The 19,639-nt window shown below is 59.6% G+C and overlaps 1 protein-coding gene across 2 annotated transcripts; it reads right to left on the bottom strand.

The window, feature by feature from the left end:
- Positions 1-4,881: 4,881 nt before the first annotated feature.
- On the bottom strand, positions 4,882-19,432 carry HAAO (3-hydroxyanthranilate 3,4-dioxygenase). Of its 2 annotated transcripts, XM_002709739.5 has the most exons (10): positions 19,036-19,421; positions 16,711-16,789; positions 11,548-11,631; positions 11,181-11,287; positions 8,207-8,296; positions 7,873-7,916; positions 7,451-7,596; positions 5,776-5,844; positions 5,536-5,618; positions 4,882-5,447 (listed from the first exon to the last, which is right to left on the bottom strand). In XM_002709739.5, exons 1-10 carry the CDS (start codon positions 19,113-19,115, stop codon positions 5,369-5,371), a joined length of 861 nt encoding a protein of 286 aa, XP_002709785.5. In that variant the 5' UTR covers positions 19,116-19,421; the 3' UTR covers positions 4,882-5,368. The 2 variants fall into 2 exon arrangements, with proteins under 2 accessions (XP_002709785.5, XP_008252691.4); XM_008254469.4 differs by lacking the exon at positions 5,776-5,844 and having other exon boundaries at positions 19,036-19,432.
- Positions 19,433-19,639: the final 207 nt, after the last annotated feature.

Below are 19,639 nucleotides of genomic sequence, written 5' to 3'. Positions count from 1 at the left end.
CTGTGCCCTGCTCACACCTCCTCCACCGCCAGGGATGCTGATCCCCTCTCGCCTTTCCTCGCTCATCCTCCAGGATCCAGCGTGCAGGCATTGCCTCCCTGGCGCCCCCCCGGCGAAGTTGGCTCCTCCCCCGACCCCTCTTCTCCTCTCTCTGGGTACGTTATTGCCCGAAAGACCTTGGTATTTGCTGGGGTGGCTGCTATGGCTCTGAGTCCCTGCCTGAGGCCCTCCCCTGGGTAGCAGTAGGTTATGTTAGAAGGCAGGAAAAGAAAGGAGCGATGGAAGGTGCTGCCTGCCATTCGCCACGTGCAGCCGCCCCAGGGGAGTGCAAGAAGTGGGGGTCTCTGCTCCGCCTGCCTGCAGCTTGCCTCACGCTCTGAGGGGGCCACTCTCCCATCTGGAGAAAACCTTGCACTTAACACTTTCCTTCCTCCTCCCCCTGCCTTCCTTACTCATGCCCTGCCATCTAGTTATTTCTGTCTGCAGCCCCTGGAGGTGGGCACAGGCCGGGATCCCTGTTCCCATTTCACAGATGGAGAACCAACCCCCAAGTCAGGCAAGGTTAGGGCCAGGGAGTCCTACTTCATGCAGGCAGAGCGGAAGCAGCCAGAAGCCCTGCTTCATGAGGAAACCCTCAGACCCCTGCAGAGAAGGCTCTGTGAAGGCTGGGGGGGCCAGGGAGGGTCCAGGGCAGGCCAGGAGTGCCCCAGCCCCAGGACCAGCATCTTCTTCAGGTGCTGCTGGAGGGGAGAAAAGGAATGCAGGCTTCATACAGGCCACGGGGCTTGGAGGAGTGCCTGGTCATTTCTCCTAGGTTCTATCGGGTCCGCGAGACTGAGGCCGGCCGCTGAGCGGGGTGGGGTGGGAGGACCTGCTGGAGGCTGTGGTGGGCTGAGGCCGGCCGCTGAGTGGGGTGGGGTGGGAGGACCTGCTGGAGGCGGTGGTGGGCTGAGGCCGGCCGCTGAGCGGGGTGGGGTGGGAGGACCTGCTGGAGGCGGTGGTGGGGAAGAGGAGGCTGAGGAGAGGGCATGTGGGGCGCCATCTGCCCATGAGCTGCTTTGGCCCAGGTGAGTACGTGCGTGGGCAGTTGGGGCTGCGCCAGGAAAAAGAGCGACTCGGCCCTTGCCCCCTGCGGGCCTTTGCTGATGAAATGGTGGCCCTCTGCTGAGGTTGGCCTGGCCCAGGCTTGGCCGTCTCCTCCCTGTGGTGGTGCAGGGAGCTCCCAGCAGTGAGAGGAGGGAGAGGGACCATGGGCGCTGAGTCTCCAGCAAAGGGCAGTGGCCTGGGGACACACCGGGGAGACTGATGCCAATGTCTATCCAACCCACGGCCTAGGTCTGCTTCCTGCCACCCCAACATGCCTCCCTCTGGGCTGTGGGGACACTCCTGGGCTTGTGCCCCACGCACCCCTGTCCATGATATGGAGCAGGTGGATTACAATGCCAAAGGGAACTGGGAGGAAGGTGTTTAATCCCCATCATCGGGCCCTGTGCCCTAGGCCTCAGTTCTTGTGACCCCAGACCCTCCCAGGAAAGCCGTTCCATCTTCAGAGACACCCAGGACTTCGGAAGCCCTGGGAAAGGACAGTCCCCGCAGGAAGAGGCTGCTGGATGCCTTCCCCTCGCGGTCCCAGTTTCCCGTGGCCGACGACTCTTCCTGGGGCTCCCTCTGACCTTCAGGGTTGAGCCCAAAGACATTCGTTTGATTTTCCCTGAGGACAGGTGAGACATTTTCAAAAGGAAGTGCACTGGTGCTAACCGGATAAAGCTGAGGTCCTAGCCAATGTAGCTGTCTGGTTTGTACAGCCTTTGTGCTCTGGCCCTGCCCCGCCCCGCCCCAGCTGTATGCCCACAGCGCCCTGCCGGCCTCAGCCCAGCCCCCTGCGCTTTCCTGCACTCCGCACTGTCCCTCAGGCACTCTAAGGCTTGAGTGGTTTCTCTCCCTGCCTCGGCCTGGCCCCAGAGCCCGCAGTCTGCTTCCCTGCAGCAGAGCCTCTGCCTGGGGAAGGAGCCCTCTTTGGGGGGCAGACCTCGCCTGCTGCTGCCCCACGTCATCTGCCTTCTGCAAGGCCCCCCGACACTGCACACGGCTGCTAGGAGCCCGCTCAGCCTTGCAGGATGCCGCTGAGGTAGGCAGAAGCCAGGGGCCCGTGAGGAGTGGCAGGAGGATGTGTGAGGTGTGGCAGGGACCCTGGCAGCCGCGCTACAGCTGATGCCAGGCAAGAAGCAGATGGTGCAGGCAGCTCCCGGCACGGCCAGCCCTGCCCCCCAGGACCTATGCTCACGATGGTTAAGGAGGAGTGTCAGCAGCAGGGAGCACCACAGCGCATACAGCCTGGTGCCGGGGAGAGGCCCAGGAGCTCTTGCCCAGCCTGTCACTGAGGCACGAGTGGTCGGACTAGGTGGTCAGGAGCAGGGTATGCCCCAGAGCCACCCCGCCCCCCAAGGCCTGGCCTAGCACGTGGGGGCCCCATGACGGCCACGGGCTGCCTGTGTGGCTGTTGGATTGCACAGTGAGTTGGCTTTGTGGGCAGTGGCCCCAAGCCACTAGCTAGATCTCATGGGGGAAGGAGTGGTTGGAGCATGTGGTGGGCGGGTTGATGCTCAGGAGAAAGTCAAGGGCCAGGCTTACCAGGAAGGCTGCCCTGTGGGTCCAGAGAAAGAGGGCCAAGCTGTTTCCTACCAGGCCCAGGACAGACCACAGCAGGACCCAGCTGGGGACAAAGATGCCAGGGGAGTTCTCCTAAGGGCACCGGCATAGCAGAGAAGGCACAGAGAGAGCGGAGGACAAAGAGACCAGGGGGCAGAGGGAGCTCGGGTCCTGACAGACCGCCATGGCTGGCTCTGGCCATGGCCTGAGACTGTTCTGGGGTCTCCCTACCCGTGCAGACTCTGCCTCCTGGGGCTCTCCTCAGAAGCACCCAGTCCTCCATGGCAGGCCAAGGAGGTCTCATGGCCCTCCCTGCTTCCCTCCTCCCCGGACCCCGAGTGACCTCTGCATGAGGCCATGTCCCTGGCTGAGGGGGAGGAGTCACTGCAGCCCTGAGTGGTCAGAGCTGGCTGGCCTGAAGGCAGGAGCTACCCCTGTGACTCCCTGATAGCCCCCACGCCCCCCATTATAAGAGGGGGGTTATCAAAAAGCTCATGGAAAATGCATACCAGAAAGCTATGCATGGATTCCAATTTTTGTTCTGCATCAAATTAAACTTGTAGTTAATTCCATTTTCCACAGATTTTTGGAGGTCTCCTCGTCCACTAGCTCTGGCTACAGGGACTGTGGAGAGGAAGGAGCAGGGTCAAGTGACACTCACCATCCTGCTGGTGGCCTCACGAGAACCCGGCCTATTGGTGCTCAGCCACTAACCCTGTGCCCCAGGCCTGCTGCAGTGCAACCTTCCCGGTGGCTCTGAGGTCTGTCATGGTCCCAAGTCCATGTGCACGATGAAGTCTGTTTCAGAGGCAGAGGACTGCCTTGCCAAGGTCCTACTACCATGGCAACCAGTGAGAACAGTCCCTGTGCCCAGCATTCACGGCAGCAGGGAAAACAGGAGACCGCAGTGAGCTCTGGACAAGGAACAGAACGTGCTGTCCACTGTGAGGCGTCCTCATGAGACCACTGCCTGATCCTGTTGGTCAAGACAAGGCCACAGGCCCTGATAACCATGGCCAGGTGCCAGCTGGCCGCCGTCAACAGTCTGCTGTGCACTGCCCACTCTGCCCAGGCCTCCAGGTTTCAGACCCCATGACCACTGGCCCCTCTCCCACAGATCCTCCAGGCCTGCCCCTGCCCTGGGCTCTGTGTGTACATGTAGACGGGTCTGAGCCTCACCCGTAGAATCAAGTGCCACCAGCTCCCTGGAAAGCTGTGAGGCTAACATGGGGTCAGTTATGTGAAAACTTCCAGGGGGTTCCCTGGCACAGAGCCTGTGTTCGGAGAACCAGCAGCTCTGATTGTCACCTCCCGCTGGGCCGAGGCTGGATCCGTGGCACTAGGGATAAACTCCTCCTCGTGGCCTCGCCTTCTGACTCCGGGGTTCGCCGCTCCTGCGAGGGCCTCACATTGCAGCAGCCCAAGCAAGCCAGGCTCTGCCCGGGCGGCCTGAGACCCATGGTGGTGGAGGAGGCTCGTCTTCTTTCTTCTTTGCTTGCAGGACAGGAAAACCCTTTGGGACAGGGAGGCGGGTGAGGGTCCCAGCGTCCCTCAGGGCCAGAAGCCCTTTCAGCAAAGCCAGGGCTCCCTCTGCCCGTCAGAAGTGTCTTACCAAAGCAGTGACCCTCCAAGCTGGGGCTCAAGTTCTCTTCTATGGAAGCTTGGCTCCGAGCTGGCACCTGTTCTGTCCACAGGCAGCCACCCCATGCTTCTGGGACCCTCCAGCAGCCCAGGGAGCACTCTTGGGTCTTTGTGCCTAGGAGGTGGTGGTGGCCGGGGGTCACATACACCCTTTCCCCTTTGTGCCCCTTTCAGGCTGAGCAGCCTTTGGGTATTAACAGCGAACTCTGGAGGCAAGGATTTTGGTGTGTGTGTGTGTTTTTTTTTTTTTTTTTTTTTTTTTTTGACAGGCAGAGTGGACAGTGAGAGAGAGACAGAGAGAAAGGTCTTCCTTTTTCTGTTGGTTCACTCCCCAATGGCCACTTCGGCCAGCGCACTGCGGCCAGCACACCGCACTGATCCGTAGCAAGGAGCCAGGTGCTTCCTCCTGGTCTCCCTTGCAGGTGCAGGGCCCAAGTACTTGGGCCATCCTCCACTGCACTCCCGGGCCACAGAAGAGAGCTGGACTGGAAAAGGAGCAGCCGGGACAGAATCCGGCACCCCGACTGGGACTAGAACCCGGGGTGCCAGCGCCGCAGGCGGAGGATTAGCCTAGTGAGCCACGGCGCTGGCCTGATTTTGTGTTTTTATGCATTTCTGTTTTCTACCATTAGCACAGATGACTCCTGTTACTGGGAGAGAAGACAGGAGTGACTTGTTAAAAGTTACATAAGGAAGAATACACGGGCATGGAGAAGGAGGCCCAGAGAGAACCTCGGCTGCGCTCCCTGGACCAGACACGGACTGGGGACACAGAGAGGACCGGCTGTGCTCACGCAGGGACATGGTCACAGGCGCACACGGCCTGCCGCCTGTGCACAGGAAGGGATTATCGAGTGCTGTGCTGAGCCTGTGCGGCCAGCGGGATGGGGCGCAGCTGGCTGCAGGGGTGGGGGTGGGGGCTGTGAGAGGAGAAGCGGAGCTGCTGCACCCAGGGCTGAGAATGCAGGAGGAAGGAGGACAAGGACAGGGCCCGTGTGGGGCCCGGGGAGGGCTCAGCAGCAGCACGGGGAGAAGTCATTTGGCAGGTGGCGCTCAGATGCCCCGTGGCCGGAGTGGGTCACTCCAGGGCCTTCTTGCAGGCAGGGTCCTGGGTCACAGACAGGGCCACAGAGCCCTGGGCTCGCTCCCAGACATACCTGTGGAGACACAGAGGGGACCCTGAGGATCCCAGGTTAAGGAGGGTGTTCCCACAGCTTGTGGGGGGAGTCCTCCCCGTGGACTCACGCAGTCCCTGCTGGCACCAGCAGGCTGTCGTCTGGGCTTAGGCTCAGGCGCTTGTCTCCCATCATCACCACTGAGGAGCCCTCCTAGGATAGAGGAGCAGGAGCTTCGTGGAGCTGCGGGGCTTCAGCAAAGTCTGAACAGCCCTGAGTTCGCCCCTGGTCAGGAGGCCCCAGGGGGCAGGGCAGCCTGATCCCCACAGACAGGAAGCCAAGCAACCCTCCCCTCCCCGGGCCCACTTGCCAGCTGCCACAGCCACACATCCACATCCAGTCTCGGGCCTTGGCTGTTGCCATGTCCATGGGCGGTGACCTGGGGGGAGGTGACATGGGTCTTTCTGGTGCTGTCTGCCCTATACGGGTGAAGGGTTTTGAACCTGGCTCCCAGACACCAGTCCTGAGTGGGGCAGGAGTGGGGCCTGTACCACAGCCCCCCACCATGTGCTGAGCAGAGTCCAGGACCAAAAGGAAGGCCATAGGGCTGCAGACCTCCCTGTCAGCTGCCCACCTGCTACCCACCCTTCACATGCACATGCCCCGGGGTCTTGACGCATGTTCCCATGAAGGTATGCCCACCAGTGCACAACGGGGCCATCCAATCTCCACGGGGTGCCCCCCTTCCCCTGTGAGATGTTATGAGTGAGGCCCAAGGGGATGAGGGGGTGAGCAGAGTGAGGCTGTGGCTTCTCTGACCTGCACAGGCCTGGGAACCTGCAGCTGCTGGGTAGGGGCCATGCTCCTGATGGCCCAGAACGGCCTCAGGGAGGTTGTCAGTGTAAACTAAAGTGGGTAGGAGCAGGGGAGTGACGACACTGTGGGGAGGGAGTGGAAGGGCTTCCTGGCGCATGCTTCACTCTCTCAGCCCTGCCTAGGCTCAGCTCATCCCTGGCAGAACCACAGGGCAGGCCGGGCAGCAGCCTGCGTGGGGTGGCTGAGTCCGGGTGCCCAGGATGCATGGTGGCAAATCGTAAGCACAGGGCAAGACCAGCCTGCCCTCCAGAGCCCTCCCACTCCCGTGTATAGTGGTTTTCCCAAGACTTGTCCCTGCAGAAGCCCTGTGGTCTCCGCCCACCCTGCCCTGCCCTGCCGCCCTGCCCACTGAGCTGTAGTCTACCAGCCTCCCACCCTGGCACCCGCCAACCTCAGCAGCTTGCAGTGCCAAGCTAAGCCAAGCCTCCATGCCATGCAGCTAGAACACTCGCTCCAACTCCCTCTCAACCTCTTGCAAACTCCTACAACAGCTTTAAAGCTCAACTTGCCCATCACTTCCTCCAAGAAGCCTTCCCAGCCTGGAGCCCTCCTTTATCATCCTAGGGCTTCCAGTAGTTTCTCTATCAGATAATCTATCACATGATTTTAGCAACAGTTGATGAACTCATCCATCTCCTTGACCACACGGGACACTTTCGGAGGTAGTAACTCTACCCTACTCTCCTACCAAAGCCAGAAACACAGGAGGCGCTCCAGTCAATGCTAAGAGAAAGGTCAGCTTGGTTTGGGTCTCTCTCTCTGCACCTCTCCACCCGACCCTCACCCCAGACACCTCTCCCCATTCTGGCTTCCACCGCTATGACTGACCAAAGGCTCAGGAATTCCTAGCAGGGGGAACACTTCAGACCCCCAGGAGGCTGTCACTCAACGGGGCAAACCCTTGCTCTGAAAGCAGACAAGGACAGCATGGGACCGTGTGGCCTGCACAGACTTCTACTCATAGCAAAGTCAAGGCTCCCTGAGTCGGGGAGGAAGGAGGCAGGGCTGAGCTCAAGCCCCCAACCTCCAGGATTGTGTGTGTGTGAGTAAGTACGTGTGTATGTTTGAGAGTATGTGTGTGTGTGAGTGTGCATGCAGCATGAAAGCATAGCTCATTCCCATTTCCCGGGGCTCTGGGTGGATGCCCTGGATGGCCAGGGCTGCATTACCTGGGTCTCATAGGTGTCCCCAAACAGGCTGAGGGGCGTGCCTGCCTGCAGCTGGCTGCGGTGGCTGTCCAGCCAGGCCTCCAGGGACATGGGCTCCATGACGGGCCGTGTGCTCAGAGGGAACGGCGGCTCCTTGAGCAGCTGCTCTGCACGTGGCATGGCTTGGTCAGTGTCTTCTGGGCCCAGCCCTCCCAGCCCTCCCAGCCCTAGCGGGCTTGGCCCCAGGGGTGCCTGCTCTCAACCACCAGAATGGGTTCTGGGCCCAGCTTGATGACCAGGCAGCCATCTTCCGAGTCTTGAGGACTGGCCAGAGTACTCAGAAAGGGACTCCCCAGGACCAGGGCTGAGACCCAAGCTAGTCTGGGGAAGTGGGGAGGGAGGAGGGAAGAGGGACTGGTCTGGCTGGGTCCCAGCGGCCTCACCAGGGATGGGCTTTCCTGTTCTGTACTGCTCAGAGCGGAAGAACCTGCAGGGACAAGTGGAGGCCAGGTATAGTGGGCGTCCCCATGGGAGCTGCCAGGGCGACACACATGTTCACACACACACACTCACGGGGCCCTCACACACCTCACTGTACACCTACCATCCTTTCCCTCCCACCCCAGGGAACACCCCTCTACCCTTCCCAGTGGGTGCTCCATCCCCACCACACCCCCCAGGGGAGACTGTCTCCCTAATTCCCAGGTGTGACAGCTTCAGACCAGCAGGTGCTGACACGAAGCATCCAGACGTTAAGGGGCAGGGCTGGGGGCTCACTCCTGGATGATGGGCGCCAGCTGCGTGCCAAGGTCCTTGCAATAGAACCACTTCTCATACAGGACGTCCAAGGAGTCCTCCACGTAGTACCTGCAGAGCAGAGGACGGGCAAGCCTGCTCCCCATCTGGGCGGCTCAGGGCTGGCTCTGCCTGAAGGCCTCTGGGCTGGGCCCCGCACAGCTGCTTTACCCCCGGGAGCGGCCAGCCCTGCTCACCTCCAGCCAGCTCCTCCAGGAGCACACCTGTGCCCTCCTGGCCCACCATGACGGGCGCCGCTATCCACAGAGCCCTTTCACTGCCCACCTCTGCCGGGCTCCCCAAACCTGACCACTGTCAGAGCAGGCTCAGAGGAGCGGGCTGTTGGCAGGGATTACACAGCTCGGGCTGGCAGCAGCAGGCTAGGTCTAAGACAGAAGCTTAGCGCACAGCTAATCCAAGTGTTTGCTTTTCCCAAACAGCAAGCTGAGGATAAGCCCGAACCCAGGGCCAGCAGCCAGAAGCTGTGCCCGCCTGCGGTGCTCTGGGCCAGAGGACCCAGAAACTTCAGAAGCCAACGTGAGGCGGCAGCCCCCTCAATGGGGGTTCTTTCCTTTCAGGGTCAGGGTTGCAAATCGCTGGGCTCCTGCCCTGGGGGAAGGCCCATGAGCATTGCCCACGCAGCGTTCGGTGCACCCTGGAACCCACCCATATCCCCTGCCCAGCTCAGCAAGCTCCTTTGGCCTAGGGAACGCCTGGCAGCATGGGGGGAGGAGGGGGACATTGGGAATGGCTGTAACTCCTGGGACCCAGCTCCCAGGACAGCTCTTCAATTCCTCCTGAAAACGAGAGCAGTCCCATTAGTGCGGTGGTCCCAGCCACCTAAGCTCTGTCCTGGGATGGAGCTGGCCACCAGAAAGTGTCGGAGTGGCATTGTGATGTCACATCCCTGGCTTTTATTAAAGGTCAAAGCAGCACGAGGAAAGCCATTATTGCATTGCTATAAAATGTTATTGAGGACACCGTCCTTTCCATCATGAAGATGCCCTAAGAAAGGCCCAGATGAGAAATCGCCTTTAGAATGTGAGGCCGGGTAGCAGTCTTCACGACACACTCACATGCAGTAGCTTATTCTGCAGCAGTGTCTTTCTTTTTTAAAGAGTCACTAATATAAAAAATACTCAAGAGTCTTTTCAGTAAAGAAAAAGCCAAAACTCCAGCCATGCATGCAGCAAGCCTGCACTGTTGTAGGCATGGATTTGCACAGAAAAAAAAAAAAAAAAAAAAAAAAGCTGGGAGTGTAGGCGCTTCCTGAGGTTTAATGGTGGGATGACTTTATGTGCCCCTCTTTGATTATTATTTAGTTTTATTGAGATGTTCACATCACAAAAGTCACCCTGGAGCTGGCATTATGGTGTAGCAAGTCATCCGCCACCTGTGACACTGGCTTCCACACGGGCAATGGTCTGTGTCCCCGCTACTCCATGTCCAACCCAGCTTCCTGCTAATGGCAGAAGATGGTCCAAGTCTTGGGCCCCTGCTGCCCACGTGGGAGACCCAGATGAAGCTCCTGGCTCTTGGCTTCAGCCTGGCCCAGGCCTGGTCATTACCACCACGTGGGGAGTGAACCAGTGGATGGAAGATCGATTCTCTCTCGCTCTCGTTCTTGCTCTCGCGCGCTCTCTCCCTCTCCTCTCTCTCTACATTCAAATAAATAAATCTAAAAAAAAATCACCCTTTCAGTGGTAAGTTATTTTTTTTTTCTTTTCTTTTTGACAGGCAGAGTGGACAGTGAGAGAGAGAGACAGAGAGAAAGGTCTTCCTTTGCCGTTGGTTCACCCTCCAATGGCCGCCACGGCCCGCGCGCTGCGGCCGGCGCACCGCGCTGATCCGATGGCAGGAGCCAGGTGCTTCTCCTGGTCTCCCATGGGGTACAGGGCCCAAGCACTTGGGCCATCCTCCACTGCACTGCTGGGCCACAGCAGAGAGCTGGCCTGGAAGAGGGGCAACCGGGACAGAATCCGGCACCCCGAACGGGACTAGAACCCGGTGTGCCGGCGCCGCAAGGTGGAGGATTAGCCTAGTGAGCCGCGGCGCCGGCCAGTGGTAAGTTATTTTGAGAGTGGATGCATATAACCTGAGAAGAAGGAAGCAGTAAAAAGCGCCCATTATAGTAGATGTGAGCCAGGATCCCCTGTCTCCGTGACCCAGTGGGAAATTTGTCTTGGGGAAAAAAATTTTAAAAAGCACGTTAGCCCTTGGGAAAGTCTTTATTCCCCATAACTATTGCTGCTTTCCCCTTTCAGGGGATAATCATTGGGCAACGGATGAGAACCCAATGGGAACCACAGCTGTGGCCTCCTCGGGGCTGGCTCTCTACCGTCCTGGCCGGACTTCATATTTCTCTGCGAGGCCAGCGCTGGCACGCCACACCCTAGCAAACTGAACATCCCTGTGCCCAGCTTCTTCACCCCTAGAGTCTGGATGGGCAGGCCCCTGCCCTCTGAAATGGCTGGAGCATCAAAGGGAGAAACACAGGGCACCTAGCAGGTGCTGTCCAGATGTCAGCGCTCACTGAGGCACGAGCTGGGCTGGAAGCACCAGCAGAGGGAGGCGCTGAGGGCGCCCTCTGAACTCTGGGGGCCGAGGCTGGGGGAAGCAGCGCTGGTCCCAGCCGCACTGGAGTAGGGGGTTCTGGCTTTGGCATCCCCTACCTACCTCCTTTTCTACATCCCACCCCTCCCCACAGACCCCATGCAGAAAGCACAGGTGCTGATTCTGGCTCCCAGGGGGACACAGCATCCTCGCCCATCCCCTGACATCCAACCCCCGCTCTCCCATCAGCCAGCAAATGCAGGACCTCCCCTGCCCCCACTGCAGCCAGCAAGCGCTTTCTCAAGTCTATCTAGGGTTCTTTCAGCTGCAGGGTTGAGCTGTACCCCTTCGTGCTTGCCCCTTGCCCTCTCTCTGCCCCGGCCAACGAGACAGGAGCACTTACCTGAGCCCATCTAGCTCAGTCTCCAGCCGCCTCCGCTCAATCACCAGCCCCACGGTGTTGGCAAACCTCTGTGGGGAGTGCGGCACGCGGGCAGGCAGGAGGAATATCTGCAGGAGGAGACCTGAGTGCCCACAACCTCCCGGGCACCCGCAGCTGACCCACAGGGTGGTGGCACGGGCACTGCCTATCCCCCAGGTCCTGCTCTCTGCCCCGCCTCTGACCAGGGAACCCAAGGCAATGCTGGGCTGTGCTGCGGACGGGGCATCCTGAAGGAGGAGCCTGGGGGTGCACAGGCAAGGGAAGTGGGGGACGAGATCTGTGAGGCCAGGGTGGGGCCCGTTCCGGCCGCCCGCCGTCCCAGCCTCACCTCTCCCTGCCGAATGACCACATCCCGGTGCTGCCCGCGTTCCAGGACTCGAAGAACCATGTCGCCCTCCAGCTGGTAAAACACCTGTGGGACAGCAAAAAGCTCAGCCCCTCACTGCTCAGTCTCCCAGGTCCTTAGCCACTGCCCAGGACACCTGAGAAACTTCTCGAAGGCCTCGGAGTTCGCAAGCAGCTCCGTCTCCCCTGACACAGGCCACGGACAGGAGTGCCAGGACACAAAGAGACCACCTCTCAAACACCAAGCGATCAGCAGAGGTCCCAGGATGGAAGAGTGGGCTGGGGCCCAGCCGGCACGTGAGGGGAACCGCCGCCCCTCTGCTGTGTGCCAGCGGCTATGCCAGGCCCTTCCGTTTGTGGGGTCAGAAATCCTGACACAACTTCCAGAGATAATCTCAGCCCCATTCTGCAGAAAAGAAAACTGAGGCTCAGAGAGTAAAGCAACTCGCCTGAGGTCACATAGCTGGGTAGTTTGGGTGTGGCTAGGGACAGGTGTCACTTCCTCTGGCCACCAGGACGTCCCAGGGTGCGGCTGCGGAGACTGGCAGCCTAGGGTGGGCTGGGGCTGTGCACGCTCCAGGGATCTCTGCCTGCCTTTCTCCAATTCCACCCAAGACCCTGGTTACTGCGTTTGCTGAGACCGAATCCCCGGGCAATCAAGCAGGCTGATCCCTCCGCTTGCTGCCTCAGCCGTCAACTGCTCACCCTCTAAAGTGCTATCCCATAATAGTTGTCTTTGCTAAAAATCTCTTATGCTGTCCCTGATAAAACTGAGCAGGACCGGCTGTAGCCAAAATCATGACTGGAGCCCGTGCAGAACAACGCTGTCGGCCCGACAGCTGCCTGCGGCTCATGGCCGGGTGAACCCAGCCCTGTCCCGCGGCCTTTCAGCCGCCATCTTGGAGCACGCGGCGCGTGAAAATGTTTGGTCCTCTAGTGCGCATGCTCAGAGGCCTCTCTGCGCCCTTTCCTCTGCACCTGTCCTGTTCCACCTGCTGTGGCTTGGAGGTGTTGCTGTGACCTGACGCCGTAAATTCCCAGGGCCCTGTCCGACGAGCGAGATGGGGGTGGGTTTTGTTGCTTTTCCCCATCTCCTGACAGATCTGTAATAAACCGCTTTCTCAGAAGATGCATCTGGGGTTTCTCTCTCTCTCGGGAGTCTGTGGGGGTGGGGGTGGGGTGCGTGCTGGGGCCAGGAGGGGGCAGACACGGTCTCCAGCCGCCGGTCACACGCCGCATGGGTGTTAAAAGCCCACACACACACGGCTGAAGGGGCGGTGCTAATAATAGCAGTAGTTAGTATTCCGTAAGGAGTTAGAATCTCTTGTCACAACATGGCCGAGAACTCAAACTGAGCTCACACAACCTTGAGAAACCTGGCTCTGCCGTCTGCCCCAGGCGCCACTGACAGCTCTCCAAGGGCAACAGGCTCGGAGCTCACAGCCTGTAGGGTTCCTTGGGACACAGGCCACTGCACTAACACCGGGAAAGCCCCCTCACCCTTGAGCGCAGACTTCACCCTCAGAACCCTGGTGTTGACAAGGCCGTTTGAACGCAGTGCGTTGGTCAAAGCAGGTCCAGCATCATCCGACCTGGCCCCCAGCCCTGCCAGCAGGCTGTGTGCCCTTGGTTGATTCAATTAGCCTTTCTTTCAAAGACTTATGTATTTACTCAAAAGACAGAGTTACATAGAGAGAGGAAGAGAAAGAAATGGCCACAACAGCCAGTCCGAAGCCAGGAGCCAGGACCTTCATCTGGGTCTCCCATGTGGGTGGCAGGGGCCCAAGCATTTGAACCATCTGCCATTGCTTCCCTAGGCACATTAACAGGGAGCTGAACGGGAAGTGGAACAGCTGGGACTTGAACTGGTGACCATATGGGATGCATTGCAGGCAGTGGCTAACCCACTGCACCACAGGGCCCGCCCCTCAGCGGGCTCTTCTGTGCCTGCTTCCTCATCTCTAACAGGAGAGTATCTGCTTAGAAGGTTGTTGTGAAGGCACCAGCACACAGCAAGCACTCAGCACACCTCCAGCCAATACTTCAGCGATGGTAGGGATTACAAAGATAACACTAATAAGGGAAATCAGATATTTGATGGTGGATTCAAAATATGGAATGTCATGGAGCCATTAAAGCTGTTTTGAAATAACTTCATAAAAATGGGGAAATGACAATGTTAAAATGAGATTCACAACTCTGCCCAGCAGTACCCTAATTGTGTACAGACTGATGTATGCCACGTGTTCACAGGGGTCCCCTTGAGTGGTAGAGAGATGACTGATGAAAACTTTATTTTTCTATATTTCTCATGTTTTCGACAATGAACAATATTTACTTTCATTATTAAAATCTCAAAAATATTACTTAATACATATAAGAAAAAAACCACAAGGTTTCCTTATAGGGAGCAAGTCAGCATGCCCTCATTCCCCTCCCCCTACACCTGTGTGTGTGTGTGTGTGTGTGTGTGCGTGTCCTGGGTCTTTTCAAGGGGGAGGGGACAGAGATCTGGTGAGGGGGCCATGATCAAGGAAAGTCGGGAGTGGGGAGTCTGGAGTGGTCGATGAGCCAGATTCAAACCCTTCTGGGCAGGCTACCAAGTATTCGTGGCCCTGAAACAAAATGTCAGAAGGAAGCAGAATTCTGTCCCCTGCCCGGGGCCTTCCTCGTGCTGAGGGCCAGGCCCGGCCTGGAGCAGAGGCACAGATCAGGGAGCAGCAGAAAATCCCCAACAGCCGCAGGCAATCCAAAAGGAATTATGCTTGCTTGGCAGTAATGACATTCGGGGCCCTGGGCGAGCGAGAAGATTAACTGTACCGCTCCGGCAGATATTGAATCGAGTCTGGCGTCCAGGCCCCACAGGCAGGCGCCGGGAAGCAGTGCATGTCACGCACCCCCTCCACATACACTGAATCCTTGTACCAGGCAGGGGCCGCTGGCCCAGGGGCTCCTGGGAAAGGCTCGGACAGGGGATGTGACGTAGGCTGCCCAGCACCGATGGCTGTGGCCCAGGTTGTGGTGCAGTGGGCTGAGCTGCCACTTGCGAGGCTGGCATCCCACAACGGAAGGCCAGTTCAAGTCCAGGATGCTCTGCTTCCCATCCAGCTAACGGGCCTCGAAAGGCAGTGCACGATGGCCCAAGTATTTCAGCCCCTCCCGCCCACAGGGGAGACCAGAATGAGGCTTCGGGTTTGGCCTGGCTCAGCCTTGGCTGTTCCATTTGAACCAGCAATGGAAAAGCTCGCTCGCTCGCTCTCTTTCTCTCTCTCTCTCTCTCATGCCTGCCTTGTTGCTCTGCTTTTCACACGCAAGCAAAGACCACATGATTAGTGAGAGGTTCACCCACCTCCCAGCAGGGCCCCAGGGCCCCAGCAGGAAAGAGGTGGAGAAGGCCGTGTGTGGCCCCGGCCCCTGGATGGCTATCGCAGAGGCTGAGCTGAGTGAAGAACGTTGGTCTCGGTCGGTATGAGGTGTGACTGGAACCCAGGGCTGAGGGGCTCCGTGGCCCCCAGCTGCTGGCCCCCAACTCCAAGGCCTCCGCAGGGCTGTGGTAGGGACATTTCCCTGTATGGTGGGACCAAGCCATCATAAACCCACCTCCAGCCAGACTCCTCCTAGCCCCCTGAGCCACCCAGCAGGGTGCAGACACTGGACAGGCCGGCCCTCCTCGCTCCTCAGCCACCAGCTGAGCCAGGGTATGGGCCAGCTGGCCCCTCCGTGGACTCCTGGCCCCTGCGGGGCGTGGAGAAGCCACAAGGGGCACGTGGCAAAGATGGTAGGAACAAGAAGGGCAGGAAGCAGAGAGGGAGACAGGAGGCGTGGGCACTGAGACCACGGAAGCCTGTGGGACGGCCTGGCACCTGCGTGCTGTGCAAGCCCCTCCTGTCCCACCACGTCGCGATTTTTCCACAGAGGAAAATGGGCTCCTCTGGGCGCGGGGGCGGCCAGCTCTGCCGAGGCTCTGCCCACGCTGCCTGCGTGTCCTCGGCACACACTGCTCGCTGACGAGCTGTTCAAAGAGCCGCACTCCTGCTCGCTGCAGGCCTAGGCTGGGGACGGCAGAGCTGGGGTGGACCTGTACTCTGGACCTCCGACCTCAGAATCAGGGTGGCCCCCTGCACGATGGTCGCACGGAGCCCTGCCACAGGTCCTTTCCACCGGGACCCTCACAGCTGTGTCGCTCCTTAGGGGCCCACCTTTCTGCTGTGTGTGGCTTTTGCTTATTTACTTTTGGGTAGGTAGAGGAGACACGGTTCAAAATTCAAGGTACAAAACAGTGCCCCTGAGCCGGCGCCGTGGCTCAATAGGCTAATCCTCCACCTTGCGGCGCCGGCACACCGGGTTCGAGTCCCGGTTGGGGCGCCGGATTCTGTCCCGGTTGCCCCCCTTCCAGGCCAGCTCTCTGCTATGGCCAGGGAGTGCAGTGGAGGATGGCCCAGGTGCTTGGGCCCTGCACCCCATGGGAGACCAGGAAAAAGCACCTGGCTCCTGGCTCCTGCCAGGATCAGCGCGGTGCGCCGGCTGCAGCGGCGGCCATTGGAGGGTGAACCAACGGCAAAAAGGAAGACCTTTCTCTCTCTGTCTCTCTCTCACTGTCCACTCTGCCTGTCAAAAAAAAAAAAAAAAAAAAAAAAAAAAAAAAAAAAAAAAAAAAAAAACAGTGCCCCTGGCAAATTCCCTCGCTCTCCCCTCCCCCAGTCACACATCTCTTGGCACCCTCTGGGGACAGAGGAGCCCCCAGCCCCTCCCTCAGCTCCTCTCCCTCCGCACACCCCTCCCTCCACCACCTGCTCCTCTCAGCCCCCTCTCCTCATCCCAGCCCACGCCCACTGTGTCCTCCTGCACCCTGGCCCCGCCTGCAGGACAGCAAACAGCTCCCAAGACCAGAAGAAGAGTACAAGGTCCCCTAGGCGCTGGGGCTCATCTTGGAGGCCAAGTGTGCCTGTTCAGGCTGGGGGAGGGGACCAGGGCAGCACACAGAGAGCAGGGGCAGCCACAGGCAATCTCAGCACAGGGGCCCCGCCAGCAGAGTTCACCTGCTCACATTCTGGGGGGAGCGTCCCTGTGTGCCCCTCCCCCCCCACGCCTCCCCTCGTCCAGTCCACAAGCCCTGGCCCCTCCCTCCCAGGGGCAGCGAGCCTACCTCCTCACCCTCCTCGATGTGATAGTCCTTCCTGGTGTTGGGCCCCCCCACGAACATGATTTTGAGCTGCTCCTGGTGCCTGCAATGGACAAACAGGGGAAGGTCCGGAGCCAGTCCCTGGGGTGAGGGGAGGGGGAGCCTGCTTCTGCATCACTGTTCTGTGCCTCACCCCCTTGTCCCCAGGGTGCACACGGTGCCTCTGAATGTCTGTGAATGGGACCCTCGCCCCCAGTGACCCAACAGGGGGAACAGCTTGGTAACAGATTTGTTACTCCATCACCTAGGACTCCTGGGTGGTGCTCAGGATCCCGAATTCCAGGAGGGCAACTGAGGCCCATTCAGCAGCTGGCTGATTATGGGCCTCCTGTTCTCCAGGGGCCGGAGGCCTGGCTCTGGGGACTCAGAGAATGCGACATCCAACGGAGGCCTCAGATAGCAGTGAGCCAGTGTGGCAGGCATTTAAAACCACAAGCCCCGGAGCTGGCTCTTCCTCCAACCTTGGGCACATGACTTAACCTTGCTGGGCCTTGGTTTTCTCACCTGTGAAATGGAAGACTGCTTTTATTTTGTAGAGTTAAATGAGTGAATTGCGTTACTACTTGGGAGTTTGTACAACAGGGCTTGGCATACAGAGTCAGCCCTAGTTAAGTGTTTGATAAAGTAAACCTAACACAGCTGTCTTACTAACAGCGGACTTAAGCTCAGAGAGGGTGATGTTGCCAGGAATGACAGAACCTGAGTGGGGTCCAGCCTCCCTGACTCCAGGCCCATGCCCTGTCTGCGGTGCACACAGCCAGCACACAGCCGGTGTCCTGTCACCCTGCACAGCAAACACCCCCTGCCCCTGCCCCATCCTGCACAGGGAGTGGTGGGATGTGTCCAGGTGGGGCCTCAGGGTCTTGTCAGGTGACCCCGCTACTGGGAGGGTGAGGGCTTTCCCCGGAGCAGGCGAGGTGCTGGGGCTGGGCGTCCTTGGGTCATGGGTAGAGGCTGCCTGTGTTGGTGACGATGGGATGTTTAGGGGGAGGGCCTGGGGTCGGGATCCCCCCACTAGTGTCGTCTTGTTGAGGGCAGGCATGGGGACAGGAGGGGATAATCTCTCTCTTCCTTCCCTTTTAGGGGGTAGGGCCCAGTGAACGAGACACACACAGATATCCTGCCCCATGTTTGAAAATACAGACAGGGTTTCAGGGCAGGAGGAGGTGGCTGGGGCCATGCTGAGCCAGGAAGGACTAAAAGCTGCACAGGGCTTCAGGGAGCGGAGAGAAGCTATAGGGTGCTTAGGAGGGGACAGCTGGGTGCAGAGGCCCCCACCCTGGAAGCCCAGGGGTCCTGGCCAGGTGGGGGTGGTCCTGGGGAGCTATGGCAAGAAGGCTGGATCAAGAGGGGCACCAGCTAGGGAGTTTGGCCTTGGCCTGGCGCCTGCCAGGCAACCCCAAAAGCTTGTTTAAACCAACTTTACTGAGATCTACTGGAGGGGTAGACGTTGACCATTAACCATGGCAGTCTTGCACAGGGACCAAGAGCAGGCGAGGACTTTGGAGTCAAATTGTTCCATGGGCCTGAGTCTGCAGCATGATCCACACCAGCTCTGTGACACTGGGGAAATGCCTTATGTAAATCTCAACCTTCCGGGGTGACTGTGACAATTAAATGAGATGATGCAAAACACCGGCACAGACTAGGAGGCTGTAGCTGTGTGGGTTAAGGCATCCTCCCCTCGCCCCTTGCAAAGGTGAGCTTGGATCTGCAAGGCACGGGAGGTCCAGACACGGAGCTGAGGGCCAGGGAGGGAGATGACAGGGCCTCAGGGGAGGGCCTCAGAGGTGTGCTGGACAGAGGTGGCAGTGGAAGGGCCAGTCCTGTGAGGGGCTGCTGGCACAAGTGGCTTGGGCAGGGCGTAGTGCTGACGTTAGCCTGTGTGCACCTGCAAAGAGAGACCCTGGGGACAGCAATGTACAAGACCTCCCGGGACAGGTCTGTCCCCAGACCTAGGTTCTGCTGTCATTCTGGGGCCCTGAAAACTGAGATCTCCCAAAGTGCGCGGGTTTCACTTGGGATGGGAGAGCTGTTTCCCAGCCCCGAGGAGGACAGGAGGACGGCACCTGCCGCCTCGCCCCGCCACCCTCAGAAGGGCCCGCCACCGTCCCCACTGCTGAGGCCCCAAAAAGGGGAACACGCTGAGCGGCGGAAGCCGGAACAGTCGCTCCTTCCCTCCCGCGCCAACCCGGCGAGAGCAGCCCCCCAGGGAGCCGGAGGTGAAGATGCCAACGGGGGAAGAGGCGGCAGCGCGCCCGGAACGCACTGGGAGTGCCGGGGACTCACAGGAGCTTGTTGCAGACTGGGGGCTGGAAGGAGGCCCGGTTCTCCCGCACCCAGGTCCTCACTCGCACGGGGCGCTCCATGCCTGCCGCCCGCGCGTCCTCCGCGAGCCGTCCTCTCCGTGCCGCGCGTCCTCCCGCTCAGCCGTCGGAGGAGCGCGCCCCGCCCCGTGCCCGCCGGCCGCCTTCTCAACCAGCCGCATGGACCTGGGATCAAAGGCCGTTTCGGCCCCTCCCCGGCCTGGCAGCGGCCTCCGTGCGAGGGCTCGGCCCCAGGCCAGCCCCACCAAGCCGGCCCACGTCTTGGGGACGCCCCGACGTAAGCCACGCGATCCCGACTCTTCCTGGTCTCTTGTCGCCGGGAGGCCGCTCTAGACGATGTGGTAGCTGTGGGGAGAAGGCAAACAAGCGAGCTAGTGGCGCTGACCCTGGATGTAAGCCTCAGCTGTCCCATCTGGAAAATGGGATGCAAAGCAGTGTGGGCTCAGTCTGACCTGAGAGGAAGGATGGGGTGTGTTGGGCATTGCCTAAAATAGTTCCTAACAGCATGGCGCCTGGCGGATGATCAGGGGGCGTGTCTGCGGCCGCTGCGGTTAAACCGCGCCATC

The sequence above is a fragment of the Oryctolagus cuniculus genome, chromosome 2, assembly GCF_964237555.1.
Source record: "Oryctolagus cuniculus chromosome 2, mOryCun1.1, whole genome shotgun sequence".
Classification (NCBI taxonomy): Eukaryota; Metazoa; Chordata; class Mammalia; order Lagomorpha; family Leporidae; genus Oryctolagus; species Oryctolagus cuniculus.
The sequence above is the reverse complement of the archived record's forward strand: the minus strand, read 5'-3'. Positions and strand labels throughout refer to the sequence as shown.

Bases quoted from the DNA above. Each gene is read 5' to 3' on its own strand.
- HAAO (XM_002709739.5), bottom strand. From the start codon at position 19,115: ATGGAGCGCCCCGTGCGAGTGAGGACCTGGGTGCGGGAGAACCGGGCC. The intron at 16,790-19,035 runs GTGAGTCCCCGG...TGTCCATTGCAG, and splicing joins CCAGTCTGCAACAAGCTCCT to GCACCAGGAGCAGCTCAAAA. The intron at 11,632-16,710 runs GTAGGCTCGCTG...GCTGTCCCACAG, and splicing joins ACATCGAGGAGGGTGAGGAG to GTGTTTTACCAGCTGGAGGG.